Genomic DNA, 20420 nt, shown 5'->3' with positions numbered 1-20420 from the left:
TAAATCTGATTTCTCTCCAAGATATAGTCCTACTCCCTTCCCAAGGTAGAATAAATATATTACTAACAAATAGGGACAAACTAGTTGAAGAGATAGACCACACCACCTGTGTCTATGTGGGTTGCTTTAATAACAAGCCACTAGCTGGGCATGGTGGCACATGCCTGTAGTTTAATTCCCAGCAGCTCAGGAGGCTGAGGCAGGAGGATCGCTAGTTCAAAGTCAGCTTCAGCAAAAGTGAGGCACTGCCAGGGTTGTGGCTCAGTGGTACAGTGCATCCCTGGCATGAGTGAGGTGCTGGGTTTGATCCTCAGCACACATAAAAATAAATAAACAAAGGAATTGTGTCCAACTACAACTAAATAAATGAATGAATGAATGAATAAATAAAGGGAGGCCCTAAGCAATTCAGTGAGACCCTATCTCTAAATAAAATACAAAATAGGGCTGGGAAGGTGGCTCAGTGGTCAAATGCTCGAGTTTAATCCCTGGTGCTGTCCCCCACCCAGGAAAAGCCACTTCATTTTGTTGGAAGATATATATCAGCACAAGAGCTGTCACTGGAGTTGAGGATAACCTGTTTCTCTATGACATTTATAGACAAAGTTGGACAGAATAAAGTAATGAAATTATAACAGTCCCAGGATTTCTGTTTGCCAGCACCTGTGTAGTTGTAAGTTGATTTAGGTTCAAGTGTTAATAATGGGCCTGAGTTCTCATATACTTTCTTCTCTTAATATTCAAGAACCAAGCTGAATCATGTTCCGGCTACTGACCTCTTGCTGGTCCCGGCTAAAAACAACTGAAGAGAAACGAAGGTAATGTTACAATTATTTTTCTAAACCCATTCTATCACCTCCTCCCATGTATTTGCCCACAATCCCTCAAGGGACAAATCATTGTGATATATTTGGGAAATGACTGAGTAGTAGCTGCATGATGGGGAACAGGGCTGAGGGAGGAAGGCTGTTCTACAAGGTAAGTTAATTAAGAAAGAAGAGCATCCTTGAAGGCTTTGGGGAGGGGCTCACATAGCACCTTCTACCACTTTAGCTGGGCTTTTTATGTTACATGCATTGGGACTACTACATATCCTCAAACACTAAGGAAGACTAGAATTCTAGTATCTTTCACTGAACAATTAACAGTGTTTTATGGGTTTGGCTAATTTCTCTTTTCTATTTCCAGGAATGCGACTGTCATTATCATTGGCTTGGAAAACTCAGGCAAAACCGTTCTTGTGGAGGCCTTTCAAAGATGTGAGAAACTAAGAGCATTAGATACTGGTGTAGGTCTTCCAGAATCCAGTGAAATAGTCATTCCATCCTAATCTTATTTCCTAGTCCTTAATTTCCCTCTTTTGAAGGATAAACACCTCCCAAAACACACACACACCCTTCAGTGTTACCAGCCTGTTTTTTTAATTTTTTATTTGTTTTAATTAGTTATACATGACAGTAGAATGCACTTATATACTTTGATATATCATACATAGATGGGATATAAGTTCTCATTTTTCTGAGTATACATATTATAAAATCACATCGGTCATACAGTCATACATACATAAAGTAATAATGTCTGTTTCATTCTACTATCTTTCTTATCCCCATATACCCTTCCTTCCCCTCCTTTCACTTACCTCTACCTAATCAAGATAGCACTATTCTTTTTTTGCATTTCTTAATACACATATATACCACAATTTTTGTATCTGTTTGTATATAACGTTGACACCCAATTAAAGTCTTCATACATGTACTTTGTATAATAATGTCCATCACATTCCACCATCCTTACTAATCCCCTGCCCCCTCCCTTTCACTACCACCCCTCTTCCCTATCTAGAATTCACCTATTCCTCCCATACTCTCCCTCCCAATCCCACTATGAGTCAACCTCCTTATATCAGAGAAAACATTCGGCATTTGGTTTTTGGGGATTGGCTGACTTCACTTAGCATTATCTTCTCCAGCGCCATCCAAATGCCATTGACCTGCAAATGCCATGATTTTGTTCTTTTTTTAATGCTGAGTAAAATTCCATTGTGCATATATGCCACATTTTTTTATCTATTTATCCACTGAAGGACATCTAGGTTGGCTCCACAGTTTAGCAATTGTGAATTGTGCTGCTATAAACATTGATGTGGCTGTGTCCCTGTAGTATGCTGTTTTTAAGTCCTTTGGGTATAGTCCAAGGAGAGGGAAAGCTGGATCAAATGGTGGTTCCATACCCAGTTTTCCAAGGAATCTCCGTATTTCAGCCTGTTTATGTAATATCTGTCATGCATTCCCTTTGTAAGATGTCCTAATTGAAAGTCTTCTCATATTGTCAATATAAATGAACTCAAACTATGTAAAGCATTGCAGTCAATTATGAAGGAGAGCATGTTTGAAATGGTGTCTAGTTCCAGAACTCAATTAAAGTGGAATTTGGTCTAGATAAGAGACAAGTGTGGATGATAAAGAAGTTTAATAACATGAAACCCTTGGTGACAGCTAATATAGAAAGTTGGAGCTTCAGAACTGTCAGTTTGGAGATGTGCAAGTTTAATACCATATCTCTAGTTTAATACCTTGACATTTCAAGGAGCACTTACACAGAATTTCAGGAAGCTACTATACTTAGTTGTGAAGACCCAGCTAACTGCTAGTCAATCACTCAAAGAGGCCAGTACTATGTCTGGCTTAGGACATCTTCAATGTTCACTGAATAAAAGAAGGGGTATGATGACATGGCTGAGTTTTATCTAAACTGGCAGCCCTAAGCTGACTCTTCTGCCACTGGCCAATTTGAAGCCCCTAAACTATAGCAGCAGCTTTCTGGCTGATCTTCCTATCTCCAGCCTCCCCACCCCCAGTTAACATGAGGAATTATACAAAACTCTGATCATGCTTTCCTGCACAAAACTGCTCAATGCCTCCCCGTTGTCTTCAAAACAAAACTTACATTCCTTAGCAGTACACAAAGCCTTTCATGGTTTGTCCCCAACTCCTCCTTCAGCTTCATTTCCCATTCTCCCCACGTATGTCCTCTGATAAAATCAATACAGATGCTTTGCCATCCTCTGTCACCACAGCACTCTAAGTCACAGGACTGCATTTTCTGTACCTGCTGCCCACTACTTAGAATTTCATTCCCTCCATTATCTATCTGCTTAATCAAACACCTCGAGTCACAGTGGAAGCTTGAACACAGGAAAGCCTTCTCTAATCCCCAGTTCCTCACTCCCACTTTATCCTAAGCATCCCTGTAGCATGCATTTGTAACAACACCCTGTTCAACTCCAAGTCCATACCCTAGACTGTGATCCCCTTGAGGAGACATAATGGATCTCGTCTTCTCTATCTTTAGTGCCTTCACTAAAGTGAAGTATCTTCAGGAGGGTATTCAATACATATTTGTGGAATTAATGTGTTCCCCCATTCCACCATTCCCAAGACTACATTTACCATCTTATCTTTTTTTAATATTTTTTTATTTGTTGATAGACCTTTACTTTAATGTGGTACTGAGAATCAAACCCAGTGCCTCACACATGCTGGGCAAGTGTGCTTTCACTGAGCCACAGCCCCAGTCCCCCATCTTATATCTTCTTCCCCTGCCCCAACAGCAGCTCCAAGCACCACATTTTAGCCAATGGTTCCCTGCTTCCCTGCTCAGTAAAGGCAGCAAACTTGATTCCTTACTTCTTAATTCTTTTTTTTTCTTTTTATTTTATTTTTTTTCATCTTTCATACATTTGATTCAAGTGAGTTATGAACTTCCATTTTTACCCCAAATACGAATTTCAGAATCACATCAGTTACACATTCACAATGTTTACATAATGCCATATTAGTGACTGTTGTATTCTGCTGCCTTTCGTATCCCCTACTATCCCCCCTCCCCTCCCCTCCCATCTTCCCTCTCTACCTCATCTGTTGTTGTTCAGTTCTCTCCCTTCCCCCCGCTTCCCCTCACAGCCTCATATATGTGATTTCGTATAACGATGAGGGTTTCCTTCCATTTCCATGCAATTTCCCTTCTCTCTCCCTTTCCCTCCCACCACTCATCTCAGTTTAATGTTAATCTTTTCCTCATGCTCTTCCCCCACATCAATGATCATAGCAGCACAATTCACAATAGCTAGACTGTGGAACCAACCTAGATGCCCTTCAATAGATGAATGGATAAAAAAAAAAATGTGGCATCTATACACAATGGAGTATTATGCAGCACTAAAAAATGACAAAATCATGGAATTTGCAGGGAAATGGATGGCATTAGAGCAGATTATGCTAAGTGAAGCTTACTTCTTAATTCTGATAGGCAAACATTATAAGAAAATCAGCGGCAGCAGGAAAGTCAAGGAGCCAGGATAGACCACCATATTACTGATAAAACTGGGGTTAATTTTCTAGAGCTCCAACTCAGCTTCATGTCTAGATTCCCATTAAGTTCGGGTGGGACCTGGGAATCTATTTTAAGAACTCTCCAGGTGTTACTGATGGTCAGCCAGCTTTTGGGAAGTACTCATCTGAAATTAGCCCTATGTAATTAGTCTATGAGAATAGTGTCTGTTTTCCACTATAATTCCTAGAGAAAAGTGCCTGAAGTCTATTTATTGTTACTGCATAACTTGCCTTGTGCTCAGTGAATGATTTGGGACTAATTCACAAATGTATTGGTTTATAGTGGTGACTTCATTCTCAGAAGAGTTTTTAATGAGCACTGATATCACATTCTGAGGCATATCTTATGTTACTCTGTTCACACAGGACCACCAGAGTCAATGCAGTAGGTTATTCTGTACCCCAAATTGAGTAGGTCACCTCCCCTACTCCTGCAAATGTTTTTAGGATGATTGCCAAGAACAGACAATTGCCTAGAAGGAAATTCGAGTCTACAAGTAGTAATTTGTGTGAACATTTAGAGACATCAGCTATAAAATATTGTGGTACACTTTTTTGGGGGGCGGGTACCTGGGATTGAGTCCACGGGTGCTGAGCAACATCCCCAGTTCTTTTATATATTTTTATTTAGAGACAAGTCCTCGCTAAGTTGCTGAGGCTGGCTTTGAACTCATAATCCTCTGGCTTCAGCCTCCAGAGCCACTGGGATGACAAGTGTGTGCCACCTACCGACCCTGGCAAGATATGATTATTGATGACACCATTCACTTTAACTGTTTTTTTCTGACATGGTCATATGGGGTAAGAAACTCGAGCATGAGCACAAAAAGGTGCCCTAAATAAGGACATATGGACCAGTGCCTCTCAAAACTGGCTATGTGTTTTAATTACCTAAAAGCATTATTTAAAAAAAAAAAAAAAAACACACAAAAACCCATGATGTTTAAGCACCACCCCAGATCTATGAAATCAAACTATCAGAGAATGAGGCCTAGCTTCACAGGTTTCCACAGGTAGCCTGATGTGGTTGTGCATGCGTATAATTCCAGTGACTTGGGAGGCTAAGGCAGGAGGTTTGCAAGTTTGAGACCAGCCTTGCAACCAAGTGAGACTCTGTCTCAAAATTAAAAAACAAAAGTGTTGGGGATATAGTTCAGTAGTAAAGCAAAAAGCTTCAGAGGTAATCATGAACAACGAATACTAAGAGCCTATGACCAGAATCACCTAGGAAGCCTTCAAACCTCTGACTAAGCACCTGCAGGCCCAGATACTTTGGTCTGGGGCAGGTTATGAAATCTGTAACTTAATAACTTTCTCCAGATGATACTGAGATACATCAGGCATGAGTTTCATGGCTCTCTAGAGCAGTGGTTTTTCTGCTCTTATGTGCAGAAGAATCACCTGGGGATTTTGTTAATTATAAGGAGTTTGTTACACATACAAATGATTGGATCCCAAACCTAGAGATTCTGAATCATTTGGCCCAGGTTAGGAGCTAACAATCATGCCCATGCAACTCTGAAGTAGACAATCCCACAACCATGCTTTATGAAACACTGTCAGGAATGAGAGCCAGTACTTTTCCTTGGGGGTGTTTATGAATTAATAGAGGAAATAAGAGAAATATAAATTGTAAGGGAACTTATGGCATCTAGGGTTCATCAACAATAGATTGTTACTGAAGGAATTAGCAAGATTTCAAGTAGAAGGAAAAAAATAGGAAAAACTTTTTTTTTTAATTCTGACATGGAAAAAATAGCATAAAGCTCATCATCAGGAATCAAGATTTTAAAATTATCTTCCAAGTTTTTAACCTATTCACTTATTAAGTAGTCTAATACACACATACCAAATGTCATATCAAAGTTGTGACTGAAAATTGTTATCTGAGAGCTATAATGAAAAAGATCATTGGCTTATAAAACAGGTTTTACAAAATCAGATTAAAATGTAATAATAATATACATATAAACATATATACTCATAAAAGTGTGGAATCATACATTTCTAAAGATCTAAAAGCATATTACTAACTACTCAGCTTAATGACTCATTTTGGCAATCCTGTGGAGAATGTCACAGGCAGATCTGAGGCTATAAGAAGTTATTGATTCTGGTCTTAGTACTCCCAGGTGTGAGTGTCAAGAATCAATAAAAGCATTTTGCTACTAACATGAGCAGACAGCTAGGCCAGAACTAATAGTTCAGCAGACTGAAATTCATATAAAGGCTGTTTTTGTTTTGGTACCGGGGATTGAACTCAGGGGCACTCAACCACTGAGCCACATCCCCATGCCTATTTTATATTTTATTTAGAGACAGGATTTCACTGAGTTGCTTAGGGCCTCGCTAAATTGCTGTGCCTGACTTTGAACTCAAGATCTTCTATCTCAGCCTCCCAAGCAGCTGGGATTGCAGGCGTGAGCCACCACACCTGGCTAGGGCTGTTGTTTTGAACTGAATTTGTATGGATGCTGAATGAAGTATGGAGTTCTGTATGAGATTTTATGTTCTGGACATGGCTTTTAAAGAGGGAAATGTGCCCAAGTCTGTCATGGTTTCTTGGAAGAGATATGTGAGACAAGGCTTCATACCTTCATCCATAGAAACAGCCACCATAAACACTTAAGAGAATACATACGATGTAACCCACGGTTTAACAGGTAATAGGCAAGCACAGAAATAGATGAAGGACCAATCCAGACAATGTGTTGAGAGAGTTGAGAGGTGAGCAGACCAGAGAAGGCTCTTAAGTTGGGCCTAAAGAAAGGGGGGCAGAGAGAAGGGCCTCCTGTTGGTTCATTCATTCATCAAATTCTTTCAACAAATATTTAGTGAGTACCTGTGTGCCAGCCGTCATGCTGAGCATCATGAATCTAATAGCGAACAAAATTAAAAGGGCTCCCTTTCCTGTTGTAGTTTAGTTGATAAGTAAACCATCAAATTAATAATACTGTGATATATGTGATGAAAGGCACATTATCCATACTGGGGATGGTGGTGTAAAGCAAATTTTTCTATAACAAACAAGATCTAATTGATTTTTTTAAAAAATAGGCATTATCCAAACATATAGTAGTAGAAGAGTATTCTAAGCTGAGGGAATGGCATCCTGTGAAGGCCAAGGAAAGAGAGAGCATGGCATGTATGTCAAGTGGGGAAAGTGTGAGCAAAGGAGCAGAGGGAGGAACAGACTAAATGGGAACCAGAGACATTGTGACCATGTTAGAGTGCAGGAGACAGGCCTGGCAGGTTAGAAGCTAAAGATGTCTGCATTCTATCCTGGGAGCAAAGGGTTATTCACTGCAGGTTACTAAGCCAGGAAGGGGTGGCACAGGCAAAGTGATGGTTTGAAAAGATGAATCCACCAGAATGAGCAGGGTGACAGGATTTTTCAGCAACATTTTTCAGAGTAGGATCTAGTCAAAATTCAACAAATTGTTTGACCTAATATTTCCCTGATTTGTGGTTGCTTCTCCCCTCTGCCCCTGTATCCAGTACTTCCCAGCAGGATAAACAATGATGTGAAATCAGAACTGACTACACTCCTGCTAGATGAGTATGAAGTGGCCATCTATGACCTAAATGGAGATCTGAAGGGCCAAGAAAAATGGCCAAACTACTATGCTCAAGCACAAGGGCTTGTTTTTGTCGTGGATTCCAGTGATGTAGAACGTATGCAGGAAGCAAAGAACATCTTAACACGTCTAATGTCTGACAAAAGAGTGGCAGGGAAACCCATCTTACTGTAAGATTCTGCTTTTATGCCCTATTTCTCTTTCCCAATTTTTACCTTAAGAGAAGTCTAGAGATAAAAGGCTGGGCAGTTCCTTTGTCACACCTTGCTAGATCTCATCTTCACTTAGGCTCAGTGAGGTGGAGTGGCCCAGTCCTCTGTTTTCAAGAGCCACATTCTACTACACACTGCCACATGGAATACATTATTGGTTTGTGCAAAGGTAATTCTGAAGATATTCATAAAAAAAAATAGAAGTGATATCTGGATCACCCACCCCCAAACCTGGACTCTTCCTCAACTCTTTCCAACTTTGCTTCTCATATTTTCTGGTTTCATTCTCTGATCCTGAAACCTCATGGTACAAGAAAACAACCACTAATAACTAGCTCCCCTATCAACTTGCTCAAGAGTTATATAACTGGCACTTATTTCAGGGTGATAATTTAGGTGACCAGTCAATCTTCACCCCTAACAATTCCTTTTTCATTCCTCATTAGCAAGCCCAACTAGAACATGAATAGAGTTTGAATGAATATGTAAAAATGCTAAGTCCATTCATATCCCAGTTAGCAACTGTAGTTAAAAGTTTGATGGCATGAAGTAGGAGAAATGAGAAATGAGCCCTGTGGATTACTTTGGATTCAAATTATTTGTACCATTATTTCCTCCACTGAGAGCTGGCTAGAAAATTTTCTGTCTCATTAGATGTCTTTAAACCCAATTCCTGGAAATGTAATAGTTATACAAGATTAGTTCTCCTCTTATTGTTTGCCTCTATTTTGGTTCACTCTTTCTCTCTTCTTTCCTCCCTCTATATGTTCTATTCTAGCCTGGCTAACAAACAAGACAAAAAGGATGCCCTCTTGCCTTGTGATATTATCGAATACCTACTTCTGGAAAGGCTAGTGAATGAGAATAAGTCCAAGTGCAGAGTGGTAAGTGTTAACCTCTTCCTTCCCTCTTCCTCTATAACCTGTCTATCTGATAAAGTCTAGGCCATTTCATAATCAGCCCCATATGTTGGATTTGGGGCAAAGCCACTCCCTGACAGGCAACATCTACAGTGATGATTTCTAATTTGATAGTGGTAACAAATATTGCATTTTACCTTCAAAACAGTTGAAAGTTTTAATATCCCCATTTTATAGATAAGAAAACTAAGGCTGCCAGGCGTGGTGGCATACACCTGTGTTCCCAGCGGCTTGGGAGGTTGAGACAGGAAGATCAAGAATTCACAGTCAACTTTGGCAACTTAGTGAGGCCCTAAGCAACTCAGTGAGACCCTGTCACTAAATAAAAATATAGAAAAAAGGCTGGGGATGTGGCTCAGTGGTTAAGTGTCCTGGGTTTAATCCCTAGTACCAAAAAACAAATCAAAAAAAAAAAATGCTAAGGCTTATCAGAGATCGGAAGTGACTTGCTCCAAGTCACACATCCAAGATACCCCAATCACTTTGTTAAAGGACTTCAGCTTTTGTGTCTTCCATTTACTTTTTCAGATGTGAATGCTGAGTGTCTCATAGGGAGTCTAGAGTCTCTCCAGAAACAGCACAGCTTATATGTACCTCTGCTATTTAGATGAGTGATTGGTTTGTTGGCCCCAGGGGTCCCAAGCTCCAAGTCTCAGACCTTCTCTTCTTTTTTGTCACAGGAGCCATGTTCAGCCATCAAAAACCTCCAAAGGAGGAACCATCATCCCATAATTGAAGGGCTGCGCTGGCTACTAGCTGCAATTGGAGATAAATATGAAGAGCTGTATATTAGCCAACAACCACCCACTTTGAGCTTTCCAACCTCCAAGAGTACCAGAGGCTCTGGAGAAAGATGCTCATCAGATAGGTAATGAACTGCCTCCATTAGATTTATTCCACTAGATTTACTGATAGAAGCAGGAGTCAATCTTCAACCTGAGCAGGGAGTTCTGAGAGATAGATTATGGGAAGTACTGAGCAAGTCTCTCAAGATCACATAGGCCAAGTGGGGCTAGGGCAGTGCCCACCAACACTCCAAGAAGTCGGGTACACACCACCCCTGGCACAACTTCAGTGGTCACGCCAGAGGGAAAAGTTGCATAAAGGTAAAGTCCATATATCCCCATTACAGCTTTTCCAAAACAGGGCTTGTTATGTTCTCTGGCTTGCCATGTGGAGGAGAAAAGAAACATTAGCATCAGTTAAGGAGTCTAGTGGTATTATTCAATGAATGTATGTCATGGAGCTATGAGGAGTAAGAAGACAGCACAGAGATATTGAAAAGAGAAAACAAAAAGAAAACAGGTGGTGATCAAGATTTTCAGGAATAAAAGGCCTAAATGTCCTCTTGCTCTGTTGTCACTTTCATTGCCCAAAGGCATATGGGAGAAATGGGGTAGTAGCTACATTAGATGGTTGTGTGTCTGTTTCTACTACTGCTTTGTTCTTTCAAATTTCCTCAGCTTCTCTACCAGAATAGTAATGTCCAAAGAAAAAAGACAGAATTTCGAGAAAAGACAGCATTTTGAGAAAAGACAGCATTTTGGACAACGCTCCATGGAAGCTAGGCCTCTAAAACCAATTCTACAGGTAAATGGCTCTTTGTTACTACCCAGGGACAATTCTTGAATTCTTTGAGCACCAACTGACTTTTCCCCCCATGTTCTTGCTGTACAGAAAGATGGCCTAAGATTAAGGCCTAAAAAGAATATATCAGTGACATTTGCTTTAGATGAACCCATGGAGGAAGGTGAATGTTCTGGGGGAAATGGAGCACAGAACATTACTGAGCCTCACTACAACCGAAGCAATAACTTACAGACTCCAGCTCCATATGTTGGTGATGATCTTTTTGAAGGTAATACTGAACCAGTGACTAAAGAAAAGGGCTTCCCTTTCCCTCACAATTTCAACAATATTACTCTTATTTTGAGGCTGAAATCCTTTTCTCACACCATGGTTGATGACTAGACTTAAGTATAGGGAGAATGCTTGGGGATCACCACCTAAAAGCCCAGTATGATACCCTAGCATTGTTTGACATATGATCTTTGGATGACCACAGGGATATCTTAAAGGTTGACTCTCAGTGGTGGAAATATAATTGGTAAAATCTTTATGGAGGATAGTTTGACCATTTCCCATCTTCCCTCAATTTTATATATCAAGGAATTTTAAAAATGTGGAAGTCTAGCCTGGTGCCATGGCGCACACCTATAACCCCAGGAGTTCTGGAAGCTAAGGCAGGAGGATCTTGAGTTCAAAGCCAGCTTCAGCAATTTAGCAAGGCATTAGACAACTCAGTGAGACCCCGTCTCTAAATAAAATACAAAATAGACCTGGGGATGTGGCTCAGTGGTCGAGTGCCCCCAAGTTCAATCCCCAGTACCTCCCACAAAAAAAAAAGTGTAGAAGCCCTTTGATTCCAATAGTCTCATTTCTTCAGCTACATCCAAAGATAATTACGTAAGTGCCCCCCCACCAAAAAGAAAGTATTCTCAAGGATGTTAAATCACAGCATTGTGTACAACATCTAAAGGTTGGAAAAAAACTACGTGTCCAACAATGGGAAATTGCTAAATAAATTAGGATACCTTCACATAATGAAATGCTATTAAAAATGTGACATGGAAAGTTTTCCACGACCTAACACTTTGGGAAAATAACATTATTTATATTGAATAGAATATTGAATAGATTAGAATACATAGTGTGACGTGTGTGTGTGTGTGTGTGTGCGTGTGTGGTGTGTGTGTGTGTGTGTGTGTGTGTGTGTGTGTGTGGAGAGAGAGAGACAGAGACAGAGACAGAGACAGAGAGAGGTAGGTAACACCAAAAATAAGCAGTGATTTTTCTCTAGGGATAAGGTACTGGGTGACATTAACAAGTCTTTGGATTTGCATTTTATTCAAAATTTTCTTTTTTATAAGCAGATATAATCCATCCCAATACAATAAAGACATTTGAAAAAAAAAAAGCTGTAAGGGCTTAAAGGCTCACTGTTATTAATAGCCACTCTTTATTTTTCCTTGGGACCAGTCTTCAAAACTGTCAACTGTCAATCTTACAATGTCACCTCAGTTCTGAAAGGAATCTAGCCCTTCAGGATACTCAGAAGTCCAGGGACCTGGACTTAGCCAGAGCCAATAAGGCAAAGACACGGATAAAGGGGAAAGGATGAGAATTAAGTAGAAGGAATCTAGGGCTGGGGTTGTGGCTCAGCAGTAGAGCACTCACCTAGCGCCTCCGAGGCCCTGGGTTCAATTCTCAGGACCAAGTAAAAGTAAATAATTAAAAACAAAGATGTATAAGTAAAAGAAATAAATATTTTAAAAAGTAGAAGGAATCTAAAAAAAGAGAAGGGATATCTTTCTAGATTATCAGCAACTATCCCTAAATCTTTGTCCAATATTGAAATCCCTTTTCATTTCTATAACCTCAGAAACTACTGCAAAAAAGAAAATGGATACCTGGGAGATGTTACAAGAAAATTCCTGTGGAAAAACCCTTGGTTCCTTTGTTAGTACTCCTTAAATGAAGGGCAGAGGGGAGAGAGTAGGAGAAAGCATTAGGCTGAGGCAGAGGGTGGGCACCTCATGGGTTGCAGTGAACACCCCCCCCACCCCGGAAACTGGCTTGCACCCTCCCACCCTTAAGTGTTCAGGGAAGGAAAGAAAACCTGACACTTGGCTTTACTTGCAGTGACTGACCTTTTCTTTTATTAGGCTTTTAAAGGACTATTAAAAAAGAGAAAAACAGAGGGAAATCCAAAGAAACATCTCAATATACTTCCCTCACCAAACGGATTCATCACCAGAACCAGCAGGAACACTCAGGTTTTTTTAAACTTCTATTTGATAATATCAGTCCACCATGCACAAGTCCACCTACTCTAACATCACATCCTTGAGAACCACCATTATACCTGTACGTCTGTATTATACTCAGCAAATTAATCCTACACCCACTAAGAGGCTCAAGAAGTTAGGGGGTGTCCATTTGAGAAGGAACACCAACTTGGCAAAGAAGAACAGAGACTTTACATCTTTCATACCCAGATGCTCCTACTGAAGCTTCAGGCAAGATGTCGTGGGTGACTAACTGAAATAGATTGTCAGAAGTACAGGGTTACTTTAGAATCACATTTTTTCCTTTAAGGTTCTTGCACGTCAAGGGGATGGCAAAATAAATAGAATCTTTTTGTTGAGAATTATGCTCTACTGAATCATTTTAAGTCACACCTCCAAGAAAACAACTTGGTTTTCAAGTGCTAGCCACTATTTGATAAGCCCAACATTTCTTTGCTGTCTCTTCAGGGACAGCAACTGATGCCTCTCCTACCAACTAAATAAATTCAACCCTGTATCCCAAGGGTGGTGGTGGTAGTAGTTTTTACTATTATTTCTATCATTACTTTCATTATGAGTACCATAGCCACCATTTATTGAGTACCTTCTCGATGTCAGTCACACTACACTAAGTGTGAATACACACTACACTTAGTGTGGATATCTGGGAAAAGCCCTTGGTTCCTGTGTTAGTACATCTTAAATGAAGGACAGAGGGGAGAGAATATGAGAAAGTGTGAGGCTGGGACAGAGGGTGGTCTTCTTCCAGGACTTTTAGGGCCTAATCCCCGTCAGAGGTACTTAAAGCACTAAGTGCTAAGCGCTTCACATTGATTATCTTACTGGTTATCTTTGGAGGTAGGCATTACACTTGACTGCATTTTACAGATGAGGAAACTATAAAAAGTAGAGCAAGGAACTGAATCCAGACCTGTCTGACTTTAAAGCAACTTGAGGTCAGAAAGATTTACTTATGCCTTTCTTAACCTCCCTTCAAAGAGAGAAATCTATAGAGCTGGGGATGTAGCTCTGGAGTAGAGAACTCTGCCTAGCATGTGTTTGAGGCTCTGGGTTTGATCCCCAGTACTGGGGGGAAAAAGAAAGCTATAACCAAGAAAAAATGCTAAAGTATATCTATGCCCATGTCAGAAAAATTATGTTAATACCAATAAGAGCAGCAATAGCAGACATGGTTAATTGAGCACTTCCATTTTTCCAGGGCTAAGTGCTTTACATATATTATTGTCTTTCATCCTTATAAGCAGATGAAGTTACATAATTATCACCTTACAGAGGTAGAAACTGATGTTAAGAAAGTTTAGATAATTACCCATGGCACCCACTAGGAGGCACCAGAATTGATTTTCAAACCAAGGTCTGACTCTATAACACAGTCTTAGCTCTACTTTATACCATTTTACAAAGCAATAAAAACCAACTAATCCATAATTGTTTGAGGGACAGAAATCTGACACAGAAAGATCCATCTTACAACCTCACTTGGAAGATCTGACACTGTTTAAGGCTGTATCATTTGCTCTTATCTCCAAGGGTCTCTGATTGGCTTTGTGCTCAGCTTATTAGTCATGGAGCTGACAGGAACATTTTAGAATCTCTAGTTCAATCCCGTTGTTATACAGAAGAAAAGCTTAGGGTATAGACAGGTTAAGTGACATGCCCAAAATGATAGTTGGTCACTGGCAAAGCTATTCAAAAATCCCCCCATCCTGTCCCAAAATACTATATCCATGCTAGGTACCCTGAGTCTTAGGCTGAGAAGCCTACCTACCTACTTTCTCTAGTTTTCCTGATAAATGTCATTGGAGAATTCTGCTGATAAACATTCTCACCAAGGGAAGCAAACACTTCTACTGAAGAATAATTCTGGGGCTGGAGATGTAGCTCAATGGTATGGCATGTGCAAAGTCCTGGGTTCCATCTCCAGCACTGCCAAAACAAAAACAAAACCACATGCCTGGATTAAAGCTTTTAAATTACTTTTAAAAGTAAAAACAGCTTTCTAATGATCTGACCAAGATCTTCCACTAAATGATAGTGTTGGTAGCTAATATTTACCAAGTTACTAAGATGTGTCAGAGGCTATCTAGACATTTTTATATGAATTGTCTCCTTTAAACTTTTTTTTTTTTTGGTGGGGGGTGCTTGTATTTCTAACCCAGGGCCTTGAGCGTGTGAAGCAATCACTCTACCATCTGAGCTATATCCCCACACTCTCCCCTTTAAACTTTAAAACAGGCCTCTGAAGGAGTTGCCATTATTTCTGCCTGGGATTTGGAAAGTACATTAATAGCCTATAGCAACAAAATTCAGATTCATTCAAAAAGTTTTCTTATTTTGAATCAACATGTACTGGTTGTATAGAGATTATTCTTTTAAGTAACTTTTTAAGACTATAGATTGTGTGTAGGAAATTTTGGTTGATACCTAGGCATACATATATCGCATAAAGGGAAGTGCACCAATATGATGAAATTCAGTTTTGTTAGAGGTCTTCAACCTAAATTCTCTACACTGCCCATATTCATAGGGAATACACCCATCCCCTTTTCTTGCCCACTTCCCCTCCTTTGTTGACTGAAAAAGTATGCCTGCCTCAGAAGCACACATGGCCTAAGGAGAAATGTGGATGATCCAATTTTCTTAATAACCATGGTATTGTACAGACATGGTATCAAATGTCTGTAATTCCAGCTACTGGGGAGGCTGAGGCAGAAGGATCACAAGTTGGAGACCAGCCTCAGCAACTTATTGAGACCCTGTATCAGAATTTTAAAAAGGGGGTGGGGGGTAGCCCACTGGGGTTGTGGCTCAGTGATAGAATGCTTGACTAGTATGTGTAAGGTCCTGGGTTCAAGGCCAGTAACACAAAGTTTTATTTCAAAATGTATCCCCTTTTCTGTAGAGAGCAACCCAAAAAGGGATGTCTTCTATTTATTTTGTGAATATAATTAAAAGACAAAGAAGAGAAAATATAGGGTAATTATAACCACCACCTTCCATTTTCCCCTCTTTGAGAATCCTAACTGCCCAAGATGTTTTACAAAACTGTGTATCTGCAGCAGCCTAGGGACCAAGATAAGGATAGTTTCTTGAGCTAGGAGGGCAAATTTTCTTAAAAGGAAAAGATGGTTGCTTTGGGGTTTTCTCTTCTTCAGTTGTCAATGTCTTCTTCCAGGATTTTAGGGCCTAGCTCCTATCAGAGGAGCACATGGCCCTGACCCATCTGGTTTCAATAAGCCCCACATAGGTCCATATTGTCTTTAAAACCAGACCTGGGCTGGGCACACTGGCTTGAACCTGTAATTCCAGACTCAGGAGCCTGAGGCAAGAAGATTACAAGTTCAAGACCAACCTCAGCAACTTGGAAAAGCCCTAAGCAACTTAGTGAGACCCTGTCTCAAAACACAAAAAGAAGGCTGGGGATGGGGCTTAGTGGTTAAGCACCCTGGGTTCAATCCCCCATATCAAAAACAATAACAATAAAAACAACAGACCTGGGCTTTCTTACTAGAAAATTCATTGTGAATCGGTGCAGGGCTCCTTCTGTCTGAGTGGTTTTCAACTCCTGAACTCTGATCCCCATTCATTCACGTATTGATTCTATCTACCAGTAATACCCTGTTGGCAGGGCTGTTAAGCATTCTACAAATTGCAGAGCATGGATCATATAGTCAGCACACAAAAGAAGTTAAGAAAGAATAGTGACCTGGCATGCACAAGGCCCTAGGTTCAAATCCCAGCATCACAAAAATGAAAATAAAAAGAAACTGATTATTTAGGGTTGGAGCATGGAAACCAGCTATAGCTAACCTAGCTATAAATACCCCAGAACTTTGGGTGCTTGAACCATACCACCTGTGCTTTGGATGTGATTCTTCCCTCCCAGCAACCTCTCTGAAGCATTCATCTGCAAGGCAGTTGCAACTAGCGAGACAATTTTTTAATGCACCAAATATAACATCAGTCTTCTCAGGAGAATCCTGTCAACTGGTGTTCTTAACCACAAGGTGTCACTGGCCATGGCTAGGTTAGGGCTCAAACCTGGACTCCCTATTTTGTTACTCAAACTTACAAGCCCTTTATTGGGCTCATAAAACTTGTATTTCTAACAGGAAGGCAGGTAGAGAATGAGAGCTGCTAACCAACTTTCCAGAACTTGAAATCAATCATCCCCTCATCCCACTTCATTTTCACAGATGCATCTAGAAGAACTATGGCATCCCTGCTCTGCACCTTATTCCTTCAGCTGTAAGCATCCATCCTCCCCACTCCCCTTGCCTATTCACTCACTTCAAGCTCTGTGGAAGATAAAAGTGGCATTGTTGTCCCAGACAAGGAAGAGAGCTGCAGATATTTTCTACCATGGGCACATGGATAATATCAGCTCAGGGTAAGGGGAGTCAGAGGTCTTTGTACTTCTTCCTGTGCCCAGGAAGTACCCAGCTCAGGTCAAAGGGGCCTGCAAGGCTCTTGCTGTGGGGTGGTGGGCAGAGTAATGTTAACAAAGCACTCAGACTGTGCTGTATGCTGAGACTCAAGAATCCCATGTGGTCCCACATTCAAACTAGTCGGCCACTTCCAGCAACTAAAATAGACCTCTGATGCTAAAACAGCAGAATAAGACAGGTATATATGCTGATTACAACTATGTAAAGCATACCTATAAAACTACACTTCTCAAGAACTTAAGAGAATAAAGAGCACATAGCTATTTTAGATTCCATATCATTCCTGCAATGTTTTTAATAGTACTTCTTTTCCCTGCAAGAAAATTGTCTTGCTGATCACATTAGATTACAACCTTTAAGCTAGTTTAGGAGTTAACTCCACAGATGATTTGATTCAGGGAGTAAAGAAGAACTGAATGCCTAGGGGGGCTAGTGCTTTGGATTGGTCCTTTCCCCCTCCCTTATGCTCAGGGAACCTACCAGAACACAGTTGCCAGTTTAGGATTGGCACTACAATGAGAAATTCCTTCCATGACCACAGCCAACCAAACAACACCAGGATGGGAGTTTAATATATTTGGGCAGGCACAGTGGCACACACATGTCATTTTAGTGGGTTCGTAGGCTAAGTAAGACAAGAGGATCACAAGAGTGAGGCCAGCCTTAAAAAAAAAAAAAAAGAAAGAAAAAGAAAAAGAAAAAAGGCTGGGAATGTGGCTCAGTGGTTAAATGCCCCTGGGTTCAATCCCAAGGACCCAGTACAAAAATAATAATAATTAAAATAAATTTTAAAAGGCCTGGGGATTTAGCTCAGCACCCCTGGGTTTAATTCTCAGCAAAAAAAAAAAAAAACAACTTATATCTAGACATCTTTTAAAGTCAGGCTGCTATGTTTTTGAATGTGCTTGCTTATTCTGGAAAAGGGAACTATTCCCCTCCCCCATAGGCTGATTAAAGTCCCTTATTTGTAAAAGCTTATACACTACCCCCCTCATCACCCTATCCCAGATAGTACATAGTCAACCATATAGCACATATCTGGGTATCTGGATGAGTAAAATGATCTCCCTGGAGCCCTGGCCTCAATACCGATGTAGACCTGAGAATTACTTTTCAATCAGTATGTTTAGTATTTTGGTACCAGGGATTGAACTCGGGAGCACTCAACCACTGAGCCACATCCCCAGCCCTACTTTTTGTATTTTATTTAGAGACAGGGTTTCACTATTGCTGAGGCTGGCTTTGAACTCACCATCCTCCTGTCTCAGCCCCTTGGCTCAGTGTCAAGCACCCCTGGGCTCAATCCCCAGTATCGAGGGGGGGGGGAAGAGATGGAACCCCATAAATCAAGGAGAATCTGTACTATGATCATTTATTTTACATGGAGAGGTGTGGGTAACAGAGTTGAAGAGGTTAAGTAACTTGTCCAAGGTCATACAACATGTAAGTGGTAGAGCCAGGTTTGAGCCCAGTCAAATCCCAGTGATGTTCTTTTTAATATAAATTTTTTTTTTCAGTTCTGGTTGGATACAATATTTTTTTATGTGGTGCTAAGGATCGAACCCAGTGCCTTGCACATGCTAGGCAAGCACTGTACCACTGCTGAGCCACAACCCCAGCCCCCAATGACCACCATGCTACTCCATCTCTATGAATATCTACTACATTTCAGGTACTATGCTGATGTCAGAGATACAACAGAAATCAAAATAAAGTACTTATCCTATCAATCATTACAGCACCAATGGAAGAGAGACTATTTAATAGCTGAGTATAATACAACCCACCCCCGTCTTGCTCTCAAGTATTCCTTGGCTTGGTTAAAAGTGATCAGAAGATGCAAATTATGAATAATTATTGAAATATTTAAATTCCTTGTTCAGGTCCTCAGATCTAAGGTCTATGGCCTCCAAATTTCTCAAGGATCCCTAACAGTTATAAATGGACTTAAGGATATTTACATGTTCCTTCATTATATGGCTGTGGACCATGTGTAGGCATTGCCACCTAGCTTAGTCTCCTTTGAGGAGAAACAATGAGAACTACAATGTAGAAACACATACACTGATGGAAAAATTTAAAGTCTCACACATAATAGTTATATTTCATTTCAACTGTCCTTTTGCACTTGGCATTAATTGGTGAGCTCTAAAGGAGCTTCAATTGGTTCATGACTGCACTTTACTGGCATGCATTTTGAATTATATTTCTTAGAAAAATGGCTAATGATCCTGTAAGTTATAAATTACAATGTGATCTTAAAGGTTAAAGGTTGGAAAACTAAAATCTCAGCAAATGACAGTCATTCTCTTTTCCTTTTCAGTCCCCAGTCAAATGGCATTATCAGAGACTCTGACACTGTGGTTCTCAATGCTGGCTGCACATTGAAATCATCAATGCCTGTGTCCCACCCCCAGAGATTGTGATCATTTAATCTGGGTATGGCCTGGGCTTTGAAGTTTGGGGGAAAAAATCCTGGAGGATTTTAAGGTGCAGACAATTTTGGCAACCAAACCCTAATCAAAGGATCACAATCATGACTGCACATTAGAATCACCTTGGGAACTCTTAAAAATCAAGATGCCTGGGCCCCACTCTAGGCCAATTAAATAAGAATGTCTGGGGGTAAGGCTCAAGTTCCAGAAACTGTGAGATGTTTTTAAAGCTCTACAGATGATATCAATATGCTAAGACTGGGAACCACTGTGCTAAATGAAACTCCAAACATGACATAAAGGCAATGGCAAAATTGTCACTCATGGTTCAGTAACTCTAAGATGAGTCTAAGGAGAAGCAAGAAAAAAGGAAATAGGTTGAGAGTAAACCCTTAAAAAAAAAACTATCCTACTTTAAGTGAGCTCACATTTCCCTTGTGTGTTTGAGGGTTAATTTTATGGCTTAGCTAGAATTACTTGCAACTGATGGTACCTAATCCCCACTTTCTATCACAATAACCTAAACAGTTATATGAAGCAAGGGAAAAGTAAATGCTTAAA

The 20420-nt window shown here is 40.3% G+C and overlaps 2 protein-coding genes across 2 annotated transcripts in view; one reads left to right on the top strand and one right to left on the bottom strand.

Annotated features, from left to right (window-relative positions):
- Positions 1-759: 759 nt before the first annotated feature.
- Positions 760-14565, top strand: Arl13a (ARF like GTPase 13A). The gene is made up of 8 exons (XM_077106465.1): positions 760-818; positions 1189-1259; positions 7896-8145; positions 8966-9071; positions 9788-9975; positions 10571-10697; positions 10785-10965; positions 14507-14565. Exons 1-8 carry the CDS (start codon positions 760-762, stop codon positions 14563-14565), a joined length of 1041 nt encoding a protein of 346 aa, XP_076962580.1.
- Positions 14566-14761: 196 nt separating this feature from the next.
- Positions 14762-20420, bottom strand: part of Trmt2b (tRNA methyltransferase 2B) — a 53605-nt gene continuing 47946 nt past the window's right edge. The window contains exon 17 of the mRNA XM_077106661.1: positions 14762-14902. Within this exon, the coding sequence (XP_076962776.1) occupies positions 14859-14902 (44 nt within the window). The 3' untranslated portion in view covers positions 14762-14858. The remainder of the gene's footprint in view (positions 14903-20420) is intronic.

The sequence above is a fragment of the Callospermophilus lateralis genome, chromosome X (assembly GCF_048772815.1).
Source record: "Callospermophilus lateralis isolate mCalLat2 chromosome X, mCalLat2.hap1, whole genome shotgun sequence".
NCBI lineage: Eukaryota > Metazoa > Chordata > Mammalia > Rodentia > Sciuridae > Callospermophilus > Callospermophilus lateralis.
This window is presented reverse-complemented; position numbering and strand designations above follow the sequence as displayed.

Excerpts from the sequence above, each read along its gene's own strand:
- Arl13a (XM_077106465.1), top strand. The coding sequence starts at position 760 with ATGTTCCGGCTACTGACCTCTTGCTGGTCCCGGCTAAAAACAACTGAA. Across the intron at positions 10,698-10,784 it reads CTCTAAAACCAATTCTACAG|AAAGATGGCCTAAGATTAAG; the intron begins GTAAATGGCTCT and ends CTTGCTGTACAG. Across the intron at positions 10,966-14,506 it reads TGGTGATGATCTTTTTGAAG|GGTCTCTGATTGGCTTTGTG; the intron begins GTAATACTGAAC and ends CTTATCTCCAAG.